At 37.8% G+C, this 14619-nt stretch overlaps 1 protein-coding gene across 5 annotated transcripts; it reads right to left on the reverse strand.

The window, feature by feature from the left end:
* Window positions 1-6336: 6336 nt before the first annotated feature.
* Window positions 6337-14261, reverse strand: LOC120725438. Of its 5 annotated transcripts, none has more exons than XM_040018345.1 (7): window positions 13285-14261; window positions 12736-13077; window positions 12335-12613; window positions 11017-11103; window positions 10793-10821; window positions 10289-10357; window positions 6337-10154 (listed from the first exon to the last, which is right to left on the reverse strand). In XM_040018345.1, the coding sequence occupies exons 1-7, from the start codon at window positions 13343-13345 to the stop codon at window positions 10038-10040; spliced, it is 984 nt and encodes a 327-aa protein (XP_039874279.1). In that variant the 5' UTR covers window positions 13346-14261; the 3' UTR covers window positions 6337-10037. The 5 variants fall into 5 exon arrangements, with proteins under 5 accessions (XP_039874279.1, XP_039874280.1, XP_039874278.1 ...); XM_040018346.1 differs by having other exon boundaries at window positions 6338-10154; window positions 12347-12613; window positions 12736-13080; XM_040018344.1 differs by having other exon boundaries at window positions 6338-10154; window positions 12736-13080.
* Window positions 14262-14619: the final 358 nt, after the last annotated feature.

Consider the following 14619-nt stretch of genomic DNA (forward strand, 5'->3'; position numbering starts at 1 on the left):
TAGTTTGTGATGGTATTCAAGTCTTTAAGTCCACAATGAAGCATAGTGATACTGCAGCAGTCACCACTTTGAGCAGCTAGATAAAAACACAGATAAGATGTATTAGTGGTCTGAGACCTTTTGGCACCTCATTGCACCAATGAAGTCATTTATTTCTGAGAACTGAAGGGGAAGTGTTTTGTTGAGACGGTTGGTACAACAGCAGCAGAGCTCTGGAGGTTTGAGCCTGTAATGATGACCAGATAAACACCAGAACCACAAATGGTGAACACACTGACGAGTTTCTCACTGGACTGTCTTTAGACTTTCCACCATCTTAAACACAGCACGCCTGTTAATGTTGTTTTGACATGTTTTTCTACATAGTACATACACAACCCCACACTACTACTCTTACATCTGATTGGTTACAGGCGGTGCAAGGTGTGGACCTGGGTCAGACAGTTTTCCCAGAATGCATTTCGTAGGAAATCAGAAGCAGCAACGGTGCAGGAAATTGTCCCAGCACAGAGTAAATAATGTTTTGCAATGCCGCTGTTTCTGTGTCACCAGATACACGTTTAAGAGTTTTCAGGCCAGAATATAGCCTTGTAATCTTTAAATATCTACTTGATTTGATCAAATTAGTGATGGTGTGATGAAGCTCTGTGAATGTGTCCAAATTTTCAGCAGCTTTTTCAGACTATAAGGCGCACATAAAATCCTTTAGTTTTCTCAAAAAGTTGACAGTATGCCTTATAATTGGGTGCAACTTATGTATGAATTCTGGCCGTGCTTACTGACCTTGAACCGATTTTATGTCGTACACGGTGCTCAAAAATCTGTCAAAAAATGTTTTAATAAAACTTTGGTAAGCTACGAATCCTTGATGGATTGTCTTAACATTACGGCTACAGATGTCAGGAGTCTAGCGGAGTAATACGTATTATGCTTAAACATAATATTACTATATTGTGTGTGTATAAGGACCCCGAAATGGCACCTGTTAAGAGACAAACATATTTACGAAGCGTATTTCAAACTCAAGGCCATCAGTCACGCAGGAGAACATGGAAATAGAGCAGCTGCGAAAGAATTCAACATTAATGAGTCAATAGTAGTTTGAATCATCTGACTGTTTTGTTTTGCTTAATGCGCATTATGGTCCAAAAAAATCGGTATTTGGAAGTGCACTCAATTTACAGCAGCTCTTGTTTGATAATAAATGTGGGCTTCATACCAGCGGATATAGAATGCCTATAAGAGGTTCTATACAATGTCAATACACAGACATACAGCAAACTAACCATCCTCTCTGGGACTGATTTAAGACTATCAATATTTTGCTGATATTTTTTTTACCTTTTTATAACCATTATGGAGCCACCGATCTCCTTGCAAACTGGTGATAATAATCAGATCCAGTTTACGCAAATAAAATAACATAAAATAAAAATTCCTGTGTCTTTTTAACTGCTCTGTTCAAATAACAAGGCAGTCATGTCATTTCAGATAAACGGGGGCGTATTTATCTCTGGTCATGTGATATTCTGATGAATGATACAGGGCCGTTTCTCAATACTCAATCACTTCCCGAGGGAGTGGCAGAACACAGCGCAATCATTCTACAATAGGACCGACAGCGTACTTGATGACATCCCAGAGAGCAAGAGGACATTGAATTGATGCTTATTTTTCATCTGAGCCACTATTATGGTCAGGATTGAAATGTCAGTGCTAAATCAATGTTTAATCTACATTAACGTACTGATGGTCTAATAGTAATAATATTGGAATAACATCACTGTTCCGGTCAGCTCCAGTGGCTTTTCTCTCATCCCCCCTTAGTTTAACTGTGATTAATATTTGCAATAGAAATTACACATGATATAAAAAATAAATAATTAAATAAATTATGTAAATAATAGAATTTTGTATGGAAAAAAGATCATTTAAAAAGTATTTTAAGCACTTTGGCCAAACTTATTAGGCATATGATCTGTTTCATAATTTCTAACAAGGTTCAAACAGTTAAGCACAATCACTACATGACAGAAACATGAGCTTAATCCAGCTTTTTTTTTTTTTTAGCAGACACTCAGATAAATGGTGTTTGGAAGAGAATTGAACAAATATTCAAAACTTAATTTGATCATTTCTCTAGAAGATTTCAGGATCTCCATGTATTAACATGCTGTTTCTGCTCTCCGTGAAAATGCTAATATGGTTGTTGTGTATTTAACATGTTTTAATGCTTTGTATCTTGTTCTATTTAATCTCAACAAATCCCTAAGACAGTTAGTGATCACTGCCGTCTCTCTCGGTTTTTATTACCACTAATTATTTTAAATATCCGTTTTTAAAACTGTACGATGTAACTAAAGCCCAGCCAATGCAGCAGTATATTAATGACTAACCTTATATTGTGGATGGATTATCTCAGTTGTTCTCTTGACTGATGTTTGGTTCGTTTACAGCATCCTACCATGCGACTGCACTTGTTCCTAACCATCAGGAATCCTCATGTTAACTTTTATCGAGTGGAAAAAAGTTAGCGTTCATCCTCCACCTTCACTGTTTATAGCGATCACTAGCACTGCTGTTTACTTTCCTGTCTTCATCTATGTCAGAAGTGATAGCAGAGCTGTTTTTCAGAAATCCCTCAGTCAGAATATGGTGTTTAGATGGAAACTAGTGAGCTAACTTCCTGATAACTTCTAACTCCGTTAAATGTCTGTTTTCATGGACACCTGGCTGTTAAACCTAATTGTTACACACTGATAATTTTATTACAGATGAAAGAATTTAGATAATTTTTAACTCTCAGTGATGCCGCAGTGATCGTGTGACTTAGGGACCTGCAGCTGAGTTTGGTCCCAGACAAATGGTAAATGGCCTGTATTTATATAGCGCTTTACTAGTCCCTAAGGACGCCAAAGCGCTTTACATATCCAGTCATCCACCCATTCACACACACTGGTGATGGCAAGCTACATTGTAGCCACAGCCACCCTGGGGCGCACTGACAGAGGCGAGGCTGCCGGACACTGGCGCCACCGGGCCCTCTGACCACCACCAGTAGGCAACGGGTGAAGTGTCTTGCCCAAGGACACAACGACTGAGACTGTCCAAGCCGGGGCAACCTTCCGATAACAAGGCGAACTCGCAACTCTTGAGCCACGATTGCCCAAGGCTAATGTCAGACTAAAAGACCGGATTGAAGTGCAGCGATTATTAATAGAAGCTGAAATAAGGCTCATATTTTCTTGCATTAATATTATTTTACTATTATATTAATATGGTAAGTTTCAGTTAGCTTTGCACTAAATAGCCGGGACAAATTTCCTTCAAAGAGCTCCTTTTTACTTCTATACTTTTCAGACATCTCAGAATATAAAAGAACATAGACCCACACCTTTCAGTGGAGGGTAAACACTGAATATATGTTGATATCGACATCTAATGGATGATTTTTGGTTTATTTTAGATTTTTATATGTTCACCACAAATAAGTTTGGTGAAAATTAAGTTCAATCTTGCAACAGGATTGTTTTACTTTAGCTATCAGTAGATTTTGCCCTACATTATTTGCTCCTCTTTATTTTCAGATATTTAGATGTGTCATACTTGTTTATGTTAGCTTTTTTGTTTGTTTGTTTTTTTGTTTTTGTTTTTTAATTAAAACTGACGTTAGAGTATTTAAATGCAGGGAGAATAGTCAGAGCATTTTCAGCCAGAATAGAAACATCTGGATCAGCAAGTTGATACGGTTTGTTGAGATCCTGAAGACTGATGTCAAACATGCTCCAAAAATGTTAAAATTGTAAACTCCATTGTAAAACATCAGCGGTCTCTTAGCTGTTTTGTAAGTCTACTAGGTTTAGGAAGTTCATTTTGGAAGTCTAAGTTCCAAAGCTAAGTCTACTAGAATAACAAAATTGCAACCCAAACTCAACATACCTGATCAGTGTGTGTTTTTTTCTTGGATGAGCAGTGACACTTATGTATACATTTATAATGTTTTTTAAAAACCCAAATCTATCTATCTATCTATCTATCAATCTATCTATCTATCTATCTATCTTTCTATCTATCTATCTAGATAGATAGAGATATAGATAGATAGATAGATAGATAGATGAACTCATGTGTGTTTTCCTTAGTATAGGGATGTCAATGGAAAATTGTATTTAGTAGTCAGTATAATATTTTAAGTGATATAAGTTTGCATATGGTAGAATACTGCATGTAGTTATTTGTATTAGGAAATATTCAACCATGTATAACTTAGAGGCATATAAGTAATTGTGTGTGATCTCTAACAGGCTGCAAAAGGCGTGGTGTGTAATTCCACCCTAGATGCACACCCACAATCTGGGAGCACGAGAGAGTCATATCTTTCTCTTATTGTTTTACGGCAGGATTAACGTAGGCTATGTCTGTTTTAGTTTAATTGGCTTCTTTACATAGAGATGAACTGCTGGAACTTCCTCAACCATGTTATTTGAGGGTGAGTGGGAGACTACCCTTATCCTGACCAAGGATGTACCTTTTGTGTTTTTATTGACCCTTTGATCAGGCAGGACACACACACACACACACACACACCACACACACACCACTGAAGTATAAATAAAGACCAGGGCAAAGCTCACGCCGAGTCTCTGAGACTGCCCTTGCTAGCAAGAACTCTGTGTGTTTCTCTTCTCTGAGTCTTTACTGAAGAAGTGTTTTAGAATATTTTCCCTAACAAGGGAAATGCAAAAAAAATAAGGCTTCTATGAAAACACGGAATAAAACATTTTCCTTTGAAAAAGATTAAATTTGCAGTTCAGTATCAAATATTACATAAAACTAAACTACAGGGTGGGCCATCTATATGGATACACCGTAATAACATGGGAATGGTTGGTGATATTAAAGTCCTGTTTGTGGCACATTAGTATATGTGAGGAGGCAAACTCCTCAAGATGGGTGGTGACCACGGTGGCCATTTAGAAGTCGGCCATCTTGGATACAACTTTTGTTTTTTCAATAGGAAGGCCATGTGACACATCAAACTTATTGGTAATGTCACAAGAAAAACAATGGTGTGCTTGGTTTCAACGTAACTTTATTCTTTCATGAGTTATTTACAAGTTTCACTTTGTTTACAGCCATTGACATGTTGAAGAGGTTAACACGTGAGGAGCGGATCGAAATTGTGTTGATATCTGGTGAACGCAGTAACTGGGTCATTGCAGCAGATTTCAATGCAAGACACCCTACGAGACCACCCATCTCCCATTCTACAGTCAGCAAACTGCTCGCTAAGTTGCGTGAAACTGGTTCAGTGTTGGATTTGCCAAAATGTGGACGCAAGAAAACTTTCACTGATGAAGAAACAACAGTGGCTGTCCTAGCTTCATTCAGCAAGAGCCTACAGCGTAGCGCTCGCCGCATGTCACTGGAGAGTGGCATTAGTCGAACATCCCTTCAGTGGATATTAGCTACTCATAAATGGCACCCTTACAAACTCCAGCTACTGCAGCATCTCAACGAGGATGACCCAGATTGGCGCACAGAATTTGCAGAATGGGCAAAACAAAAATTGGAACAGGACCCTCAGTTCACACAGAAGATTTTGTTCAGTGATGAGGCAAACTTTTATGTGAATAGTGAAGTTAACAAACAAAACCACCGCTATTGGTCTGACACTAACCCACATTGGATGGATCCCTCCAAGACTGTTGGAACAACAAAAGTGATGGTTTGGTGTGGTATACGGGGGACAACAATAGTGGGTCCATTCTTCATCAATGGAAACCTCAAGGCCACTGGATATTTGAAATTGCTACATGATGATGTGTTTCCCTCTTTATGCACTGAAGCTGGCACGTTCCCTGAGTTTTAAACTATATGCAAACTGTCTTTGCACAGAGCCATGGCTCAGTGTCTGAGTCTCTAAGTGAGTCTCACAGGCCTGAATGTCGCTTGAAACCATTTTTAATTATTATGATAATTATAAATTTTAACTTGTTTGATCTGCTGCTCCCCACAAACAAACACGTGGACATTTTGGACTTTTAACTTTATTTTCATGTTTGACAGTTTTTCCTACTATTAAAAGCCTCCCTTACAACTATTCATACTACACAAAGTATTTAAGCAATAAATGGCAGAAAAGATTTTGTTTTTCACTTTGTACTGTAGAAATTTCTGTTTTTGTTATTAATACAGTAAAAAAAAAAGGCCAGTTACAAGAACACAATGTAAAAACACTTTTATAAGTATATATTGTATATACACAATGTATAAGTTACAGGAAACATTGTGGGGGTGTGTACAAGGGCATCATAATATATATAATACATAAGAGTGGAAGGGATATTGTCATTAAGGTAATGGTAATTGTACATCTGCCAAGATATGGCATAGGACATAGTCAGTAGCAGTAACAGAATGACTCAAAAGCCTGCATGTGGGGGGATGTAGGGATATAATTGAAAAAAGGTGTTGTCTTAGTAAAACTACTGGTTAAACTTTTGCATTGTGCCAAAGTATTTCTCAGATATGCTAATCTGAAAGTCTGTATCTGTGTCTGTATTGGTTCAACTTGTTTGTTTTAGAAAAGCAGACATGACGGGAGCTGATGTTCCCTCTGAAATGACCAAGTCTTTCATTTCTGCTAAAGCAGTTATTAAAAACACTGGACTTTAACTCACCTAAATCACACATGATGTCCAAGATTGTTAACAAAAGGAAACTGCTCTGTTACAATAATTAATCTCACAGACACTTGCTTACTTGCCAATTAGCAAAATATTTAAATTACTTTTTAATTGATTAATTAATTATGTTTTTCTCTGTGTGGGCCTCCAGGATATTGGACTAGAAGATATCCTTTAATCCTTCACGGCTCACATGTTTTATATTTTAGATTCTTCAAAATAGCCACCCTTTGCTTTGATTACTGTTTTACACACTTGTGCCATTCTCTCGATGAGCTTCATAAGGTAGTCTCCTAAAATGGTTTTCCAACAGTCTTGAATTAGTTCCCAGAGATGCTGAACACTTGTTGGCCCTTCTGCCTGCTGTCCATCAGGATATATCCGTTAGGTTTAGGTCAGGTGTCTGTGGAGGTCAGGCCATGTGACACAGCACTCCATCACTCTCCTTCTTGGTCAAATAGCCCTTACCCAACCTGGAGGTGTGTTTGGGTCATTGTCTTGTTGAAAAAGAGGACTAAGGAGGACCCTGAAAAAGAGGTCCAAATAAGCACAAACCGGATGGGACAGCATGTCACTGCAGGATGCTGTGGTAGCCATCCTGGTTTAGTTTTAAATAAATCCCCAACAGTGTCACCAGCAAAGTACCCCTACACCATCACACCTCCTCCTCCACGCTTCACAGTGGGAACCATGCATGTAGAGACAATCCATTCACCCTATGTGCTTGGCACAAAGACATGATGGATGGAAGCAAAGATCTCAAATTTGGACTCATCAAACCAAAGCACAGATTTCACTGGTCTGATGTTCAGTGCTTGTGTCTCTTGGCCCAAACAAATCTCTGCTGCATCTTGCTTTTCCTTAATCATTGTTTCTTAGCAGCTATTTGACCATAAAGGCCTGGTTTACACAGTCTCCTCTGAACAGCTGATGTAGAGATGTGTCTGCTACTGGAACTTTATCTGAGCTCTAATCTGTGGAGATGTTAACTTGCAATTTCTGAGGCTGGTAACTCAATTCATTCTCAGCAGCAGAGGTAACTCTTGGTCTTCCTTTCCTGGTGTGGTCCTCGTGTGAATCAGTTTAGTCTTAGCGTTTGATTGTTTTTGTGACTGCACTTAAGGACAGATTCAAAGTTTTATCAATTTTCCTGACTGCATATAACTGCATGCTAACTGTCTGATACATTGTTTTCATTCTTCTTCTTACTGGAGCTTGTTTGGATGTGTTTTCATAGCTATATGTAGATAGAAGCTATTAGAAAACATAAAAGACAAGGAGAAACTATTTATAGATTATATGGCAGTTCTGCAGCACTACATACATATATCAAAAATAAATAAGGAGTTTATATTTACACTGTGGCTTACTGCATATATTAAATATTGCACTGTAATGATGGTAATTTGCATAGTCTGTGTATAGAGGGGAGTAGTCAGCGCATGTTTAAGTTCAGGGTGGTTATGGCTTTTGGAAAGAAACTATTGTTGAGTCTGTTAGTCTTTGTACTTTTGCACCCATTGTGCCTCCCTGAGGGCAGCAGGTTGAACAGCTCAAAACCAGGGTGGGAGCTGTCTTTGATGATGTTTGTTGCTCTGCTGAGGCAGTGTGAGGTACAGTATAAAGGTCCATCAGGGAGGGAAGGGGGCAGCCAATGATCTTCTGTGCTGCCTTAACTACTCTCTAAAGCCTTCTCCGTCTGCCATGGTGCAGTTGCCGTACCTTACTGTGATACAGCATCTCAGCAGGCTCTCAATGGACGAGCAGCAGAAAGTCAGCAGCACATTTGAGTCCAGGTTATACTTCCTGAAGACCCTCATGGTAAGTAAAGTGAATTGCCAACATTGTGCTGTCTTAGTAACGGAAGAGGACCTCTTCCGTTACTAAGACTCACTCTCTCTTTGACAACATCAACACAAAACTGTGCAAGAGGAAGTTGTAAAAATCTTAAAAATAAAGCACCTAACCATCCATCTATCTATTCTCTTCTGCTTATCGTTATCAGGGTCTCAGGGAGGAGATGGAGCCTGTCCCAGCTGTCATCAGGTGAGAAACGAGGTACACCCTGGTCAGGTCACCAGTCTGTTGCAGGGCTAAAACACTTAACTGTCTTAAATTAAAATTTAAGAAGTTTAGTTAAATGCTTTCATTATTGCAGCTCTTTTGTAGAAAGAGTTTAAGAATTCAAGAATTTATCTTACTCACTATCAAACATTGCAATACTGCTGCAGTCACCACTGCTAGCAGCTAGATGAGAGCACAAAAAAGATGTGTTAATGATCTGTGGGCTGATGCTTCCTCATTGCACTTCTGAAGTTTAATTTTATCTTTTTCTGAGAAGTGAAGGGGGAAGTGTTTTGGTGAGAATGTGGGTACAACAGCAGCAGAGCTCTGGAGGTTTGAGCCTCTCATGATAACCACATAAACGTCAGAAACATAAATGGTTAACACACCCAGTAGTCTATAAGAAGCGTCTTTAGGTCCTCATCATTTTTCTGGAGTTTGCTAAATTGCTAAGACTGAATAAATGTTCACTACAGTTCAAAATTCAGATTAGCAGCAGTTTTTCTTCATACAGGTTTTAGTGAATCAGGCTAAACAATACTTAACCACTGCCTCTAATGTCCTGCAACTGGTTAATGTGACTGAAAAATAATTAAAAATGTTTTCATTTCTATTAGTTTTAGTGTTCTTACTATTATAACCAACAATGAAAAAAGGAGACTGGCCATCTGTTGGATTTATGTAAGCATCTTTGTCATATTTAACACCTCATTTTAAGTTGATTGTTTAAGTTGCTGCCAAAGCAAAACATCTGTGTTTATCCAATGTCCACTATTAAATTAAATAAATCCAACATTATCTTTTTTTCAGTGAACACTTATATATGTGCAGTTATAACAAAATGACACAGGCTTTAAAGCGGTTTCTTCTTAAAGTGAATAAAGTATCTGGATCCTTTATTTAAAGCATTTATTTACAGTGGCAAAAAAATGTTATTAGTACTTTTTATTCTTTCTAATTTTTTCTGCACTGTTCAGGATGCATTTGAAGCTGTGCCTTAGACAGTAATGATGTCATGTACTGTGATAGGATGCTATCAGTTAAACTTTTATGAGCAGCTGCAAACAGAAAAGGTTTCTTGGAATAAAACGTCAACACATACACCTCTGGCAGAAACAGTTTAGGTCAAAACAGAAATATATATGTGTGGTAACATGTCTGTTTTTGAAACATAAATGATTTTCAGTTTGGTGTCTGTAAAAATTAACCCATGACTTTTCACATTCACTCTCTCACCTAAAAAGTGAAACAGCATCTACCATATCTCTTTTCATGAGCATCATCCTACTTCTTTACATCATTGATGGTGGAATAGAGGTGGTTGGGATCATCTCCAGCAGAAGAGGAGACAGCTTTCACTGTGCTGTAGGTCACAGTGTCACCTTCATCATGACCACGGGACTATAGGAAAACATTACAAAACAAAAAAACATTACAAAACAAAAAAAACATTACAGAACAAGACAAGACATAAGGATCTTTGAAAATCATGGTCTTACTGCTAACATCATCCCCACAAATATTAAAAATCTCACCCGGGTTTTACTCTTGATCCTCTTGGGCAAGCTAATGGAGATGTAGGAAACACCATCATCATCTTCAGCCTTCACAGTGAAGACAAAATAACATCTGCTCAGTGATGTCAGTTTGGTTTAATACAGTTCAGTTCTGGTTCCTCCTCATCATCATAACCATGACTTTTCTGTTAAAATGAAACAAATATTTAGTGCAAATTTATACTGAGATTAGTGTGCAACCTCAGCCTGGTTTGATTGGTTCCTGGTCCAGACTGAGTCTCTGCAGCGTTTAAGCTCAGTCCCTGCTCACAAACAGAAGAGTAACTGTGTAAAGATCTAAATGTTACTTAGATAATTAAACATTGTCAGTGAGGAGCTGATTCAGCTCACTTGCAGCTTTGTCAGATGTTCTGTTTCTGATGATAAATCCTGTATTTTATTTAGTCATTTAGAGGCATGAAGTCACCTCTAAAAGTTTATTAGCTCAATCTCATATGAAACAATGGAACTATTTGAACTCACAGTGTTGCCGGCCAGCTGCCTTTCTTTTCCTGAAAAGGAAAACAAAAAACAAAAAACACTGCGATTAGTTTCACATTAAAAATCCTTTTTTTTGCCTGTTTGCTAATGATCCCAATCTACAAAATAAGAAATCTTTTTATTGACTATATTCACATTAATTCACCATTTTCACATTCTTAACATTAGTTATATTTTGTTAAACTATAATCTGGGAATGCTTTTACCTTTATGTTTCTTCCATCTGATGACCACAGCAGTTATTAAGAGTGCTGATAAACCAACGGGAAGGATAATGAGCCATAATAACAAACCTGAAAAGAGAAAGGTACACCTTAAAGCTGTGAACACACATTTTCCCGAAGTGACCACTTCCTGTCAGCGCTCACAGTCTGTAGGCCTGTGTGAAAGAGGTCTAACTAAATGTCCACCCAAAGCCCAGAGTCCACCTGACATTCAGACTTTAAGTTTTAAAATCACAACTGTCACTGAATGTCTCCACCCAAGTGTCAGTTGGATATTCAGATATTTGTTGTTGATTTTGACTTTGTGACATCTTCACCTAAAGAAATGTAATTACAAAATCAAATAAAGAATGATTGTAAGAAAAAAATAAACACCAAGCTGTTTTTAAAAGAATAGATAATGTGGAGAGGTGCAATATGTAACAATCAAACCAGTCAAAGCATCACTGTGAGGTGATTTGAACACATTCTTAACAGTTTATTACCAGATAACTAGAATTTAAAGGGTCTGAACTATAAAGCAAATTTCAGATGTCACTACCTTGTGAGGATTTTTTTGATTCTAGAGAAGATTTTGTTGTTCTCATTGTTGTTGTTGTTGTTGTTGAGGTGAATTTTACAGTCGTTGATTTTGTGTTTTCACCTTAAGAAAGAAATGAAATAACAAAATAAAACAAAAGTATTCCAATACAACAGCCTGCAAACTACGTTTACAACAATAGATAATGTAGAGCGCTGCTAAAATTAATAATCATGTCAGTTAAACACGTGTCTCCACCCAAGTGTCAGTCGGATATTCAGAAATTTGTTGTTGAGTTTGTCTTTCTGACATTTTCACCTAAAGAAATCAAATTACAAAATCAAATAAAGAATGATTGTAAGAAAAAAATAAACACCAAGCTGTTTTTAAAAGAATAGATCATGTGGAGAGGTGCAATATGTAACAATCAAACCAGTCAAAGCATCACTGTGAGGTGATTTGAACACATTCTTAACAGTTTATTGCTCGACAACTTGAATTTAAAGGGTCTGAACTATAAAGCAAATTTCAGATGTCACTACCTTGTGAGGATTTTTTTGATTCTAGAGGAGATTTTGTTTTTCTCATTGTTGTTGTTCTCGTTGTTGTTGTTGTTGTTGTTGAGGCGAATTTTGCAGTCCTTGATTTTGTGTTTTCACCTAAAGAAAGAAATGAAATAACAAAACAAAACAAACAAAAAAAGAGCACTGTTATAATTAATAATCATGTCAGTTAAACACGTCTGCTCATCACTGTGAAGCGATTTGAAAATAATCTCACCTGTTTTCTCACCTGAGGACTTGAGTTTGAAGGGAAACAGTTTTTCTTCTTTAGTGTAATCATCTGTCACTTTGCACTTCAATGAATTATAAAACTGTAACTTCTGATCACGGTGAGATCTTTTAAATGTCACAGTCACAGAGCAGGAACCTGGTTTGATCTCCACGTCTGATATTTTGTTTTTACCCTCATGCAGCCACTCCACTGTGTGTCTACAGTGTGCATGTGTCAGCACAGAGCAGTTCACAATGACTTTATTGTTGTTCTCATGTTCAGTCACTGGTGAAGATGGAGATATGGAAAGAGAAAAACAACAGAGCATCATCACTGTAATAAATACTGCTGTAATATTTCAGTTTGTTCCAAGTTTGAACTAAAAACATTATGATGTAAATACTCACTGTTAATAACAGACAGATCAATCATAAAGTCTGGACCTTCTTGTTGTCCTCCTCTTGTTTTGTACTGCCTGCAGGTGTAAAGACCAACATCCTCAGCTTGTACCTTCTTTATAAGCAGAGAACAGTTCGCTGTAACACTCAGTCTGGTGTATTCAGCTTTAACATTTTCTTTAATCTGTCCATCAGCAACCAGCTCTACTGTTGCTGTGTTTCTTGAATCAGTGAACATCCAGGTAGTATAGCTGCAGTCATGTTGACCATCTATCACATTTTCACAAGACAAAGTGATGTCATGTCCAGCTCTGGCAGCTCTGAAGGAGGACAAAGTCTGTCCTGTTGTTTCTGCTGAGGACAGGAGAGTGAAATGTGACAAACTATAACATGAACACTGCGGTTAGATTAACAGTTAGTTTAAGGATTATTTTACATCATTTATTTCTCATCTTTTCTTTCCAAGAGTCCAGAAAACTCAAAGATACAAAGCAAACACGTCTCTCTCAGTTAAAGGAAGAACAGACTATTGTGTGTGTGTGTTCTGTGTTTCCTTACCTGTAATCTGAAGCATCAGCAGCAGGAATGAAGACATTTGAATCCACATGACTGCAGCCATCGTACTTCTCTGTCTGTCAGTCTCTACTCTCTGCTCTCACATTCACAAATGAGACAGTCTCAGACATGAACACAGCTTCAACTTCCTGCTCACTTCCTCATCAGTGGTTTACTCTTCATCACTTGTTCTGGATGTATTTGTTTTACAGCCTTCAAATGTTTTTGTCCTCCCTCTCTCTTTATTCATAAAATGAATAATTGAGCTTTTAACAAGAATGTGTGTTGATGCCCACAATGAAACATGTTGATACTGCAGCAAACATCACTGCAGCAGCTGGATAACGACACAGGTAAGATGTGTTAGTAGTCTGAGGCCTGATGTGCATCATTGTGCCTATGAAGTCATTTTTTTTCTGAGAAGTGAAGTGAAGGGGAAGTATTTCTGTGAGAATGTCGGTACCATAGCAGCAACGCTCTGGAGGTGTGAGCCTCTAATGTTGACCACATAAACATCAGAAACACAAATGATTCACACACTGATCGACTAACAGAGCTGCCTTTAAGTCCGCAACATTTTGTTTTTGCTGAGCTGTGGATTTGAAAACACACACATTATATGACACACTCGTGTCAAATTTTTTTTAAATTTGCAAAATTACTTAGACTGATTAAATGTTCACAAATGACAAATGTTAACACACTGATGAGAGAGTGACTGTTGTTATTGTCGCCGTCATTTTAAACGTGTGGAAAGTTGATTTAAATCAGTCAGTTTTTAGAATACAAATTCATTACATTCATTTCAAGGTGTTTTAATATTGTGTGAGTATAAGTTGGAATCATCTGATAGGAACAGTGAGAGGAGATGAATTTGTTTGTTATTTAGACAAATGTCAGCAGTCCGTACAAACAGAGGAGCTTAAACTAGTAGAGTCAATGTTTTATATGGAGATGAAAGAACAGGAAGTTATACTGGGGAGAATAATAGAAGCACACTTGTACTGTGGTCAGCACTGCAATGCTGTGGTGTGTGTGAGGTGTCAGAGAGAGACAGCACTACAAAACACAATGATAGTCATCACATCTAAAGTGTAACACATAATGTTAATGGTTTAATATGGAGCAACAAAACGTGGCTCCTCATCCCAGCTGAACAAGCGAGGGAGAGAGAGAGAGAGAGAGAGAGTGAGGAAGGCACCTTTTGATAGGAGGAACCTCGTACACTGTGTGCACATCTGTGCCACATCAGTAATCACTCACTCTTCATTAAGGTTCAGTCTTCCCTGGGTGACTGTGATGAGGACGTGGTCAGTCTGTCCAGTTCTCATCACCACC

Source organism: Simochromis diagramma, unplaced genomic scaffold (assembly GCF_900408965.1).
Source record: "Simochromis diagramma unplaced genomic scaffold, fSimDia1.1 OVJJ01000802.1, whole genome shotgun sequence".
Lineage (NCBI taxonomy): Eukaryota > Metazoa > Chordata > Actinopteri > Cichliformes > Cichlidae > Simochromis > Simochromis diagramma.

Coding starts and splice junctions, on each gene's coding strand:
- LOC120725438 (XM_040018344.1), bottom strand. CDS start 13,345: ATGGCTGCAGTCATGTGGATTCAAATGTCTTCATTCCTGCTGCTGATG. Junction 13,081..13,284: donor GCTGATGCTTCAGATTACAG/GTAAGGAAACAC, acceptor TCCTGTCCTCAG/CAGAAACAACAGGACAGACT. Junction 10,822..11,016: donor CAGATGGAAGAAACATAAAG/GTAAAAGCATTC, acceptor TTTCCTTTTCAG/GAAAAGAAAGGCAGCTGGCC.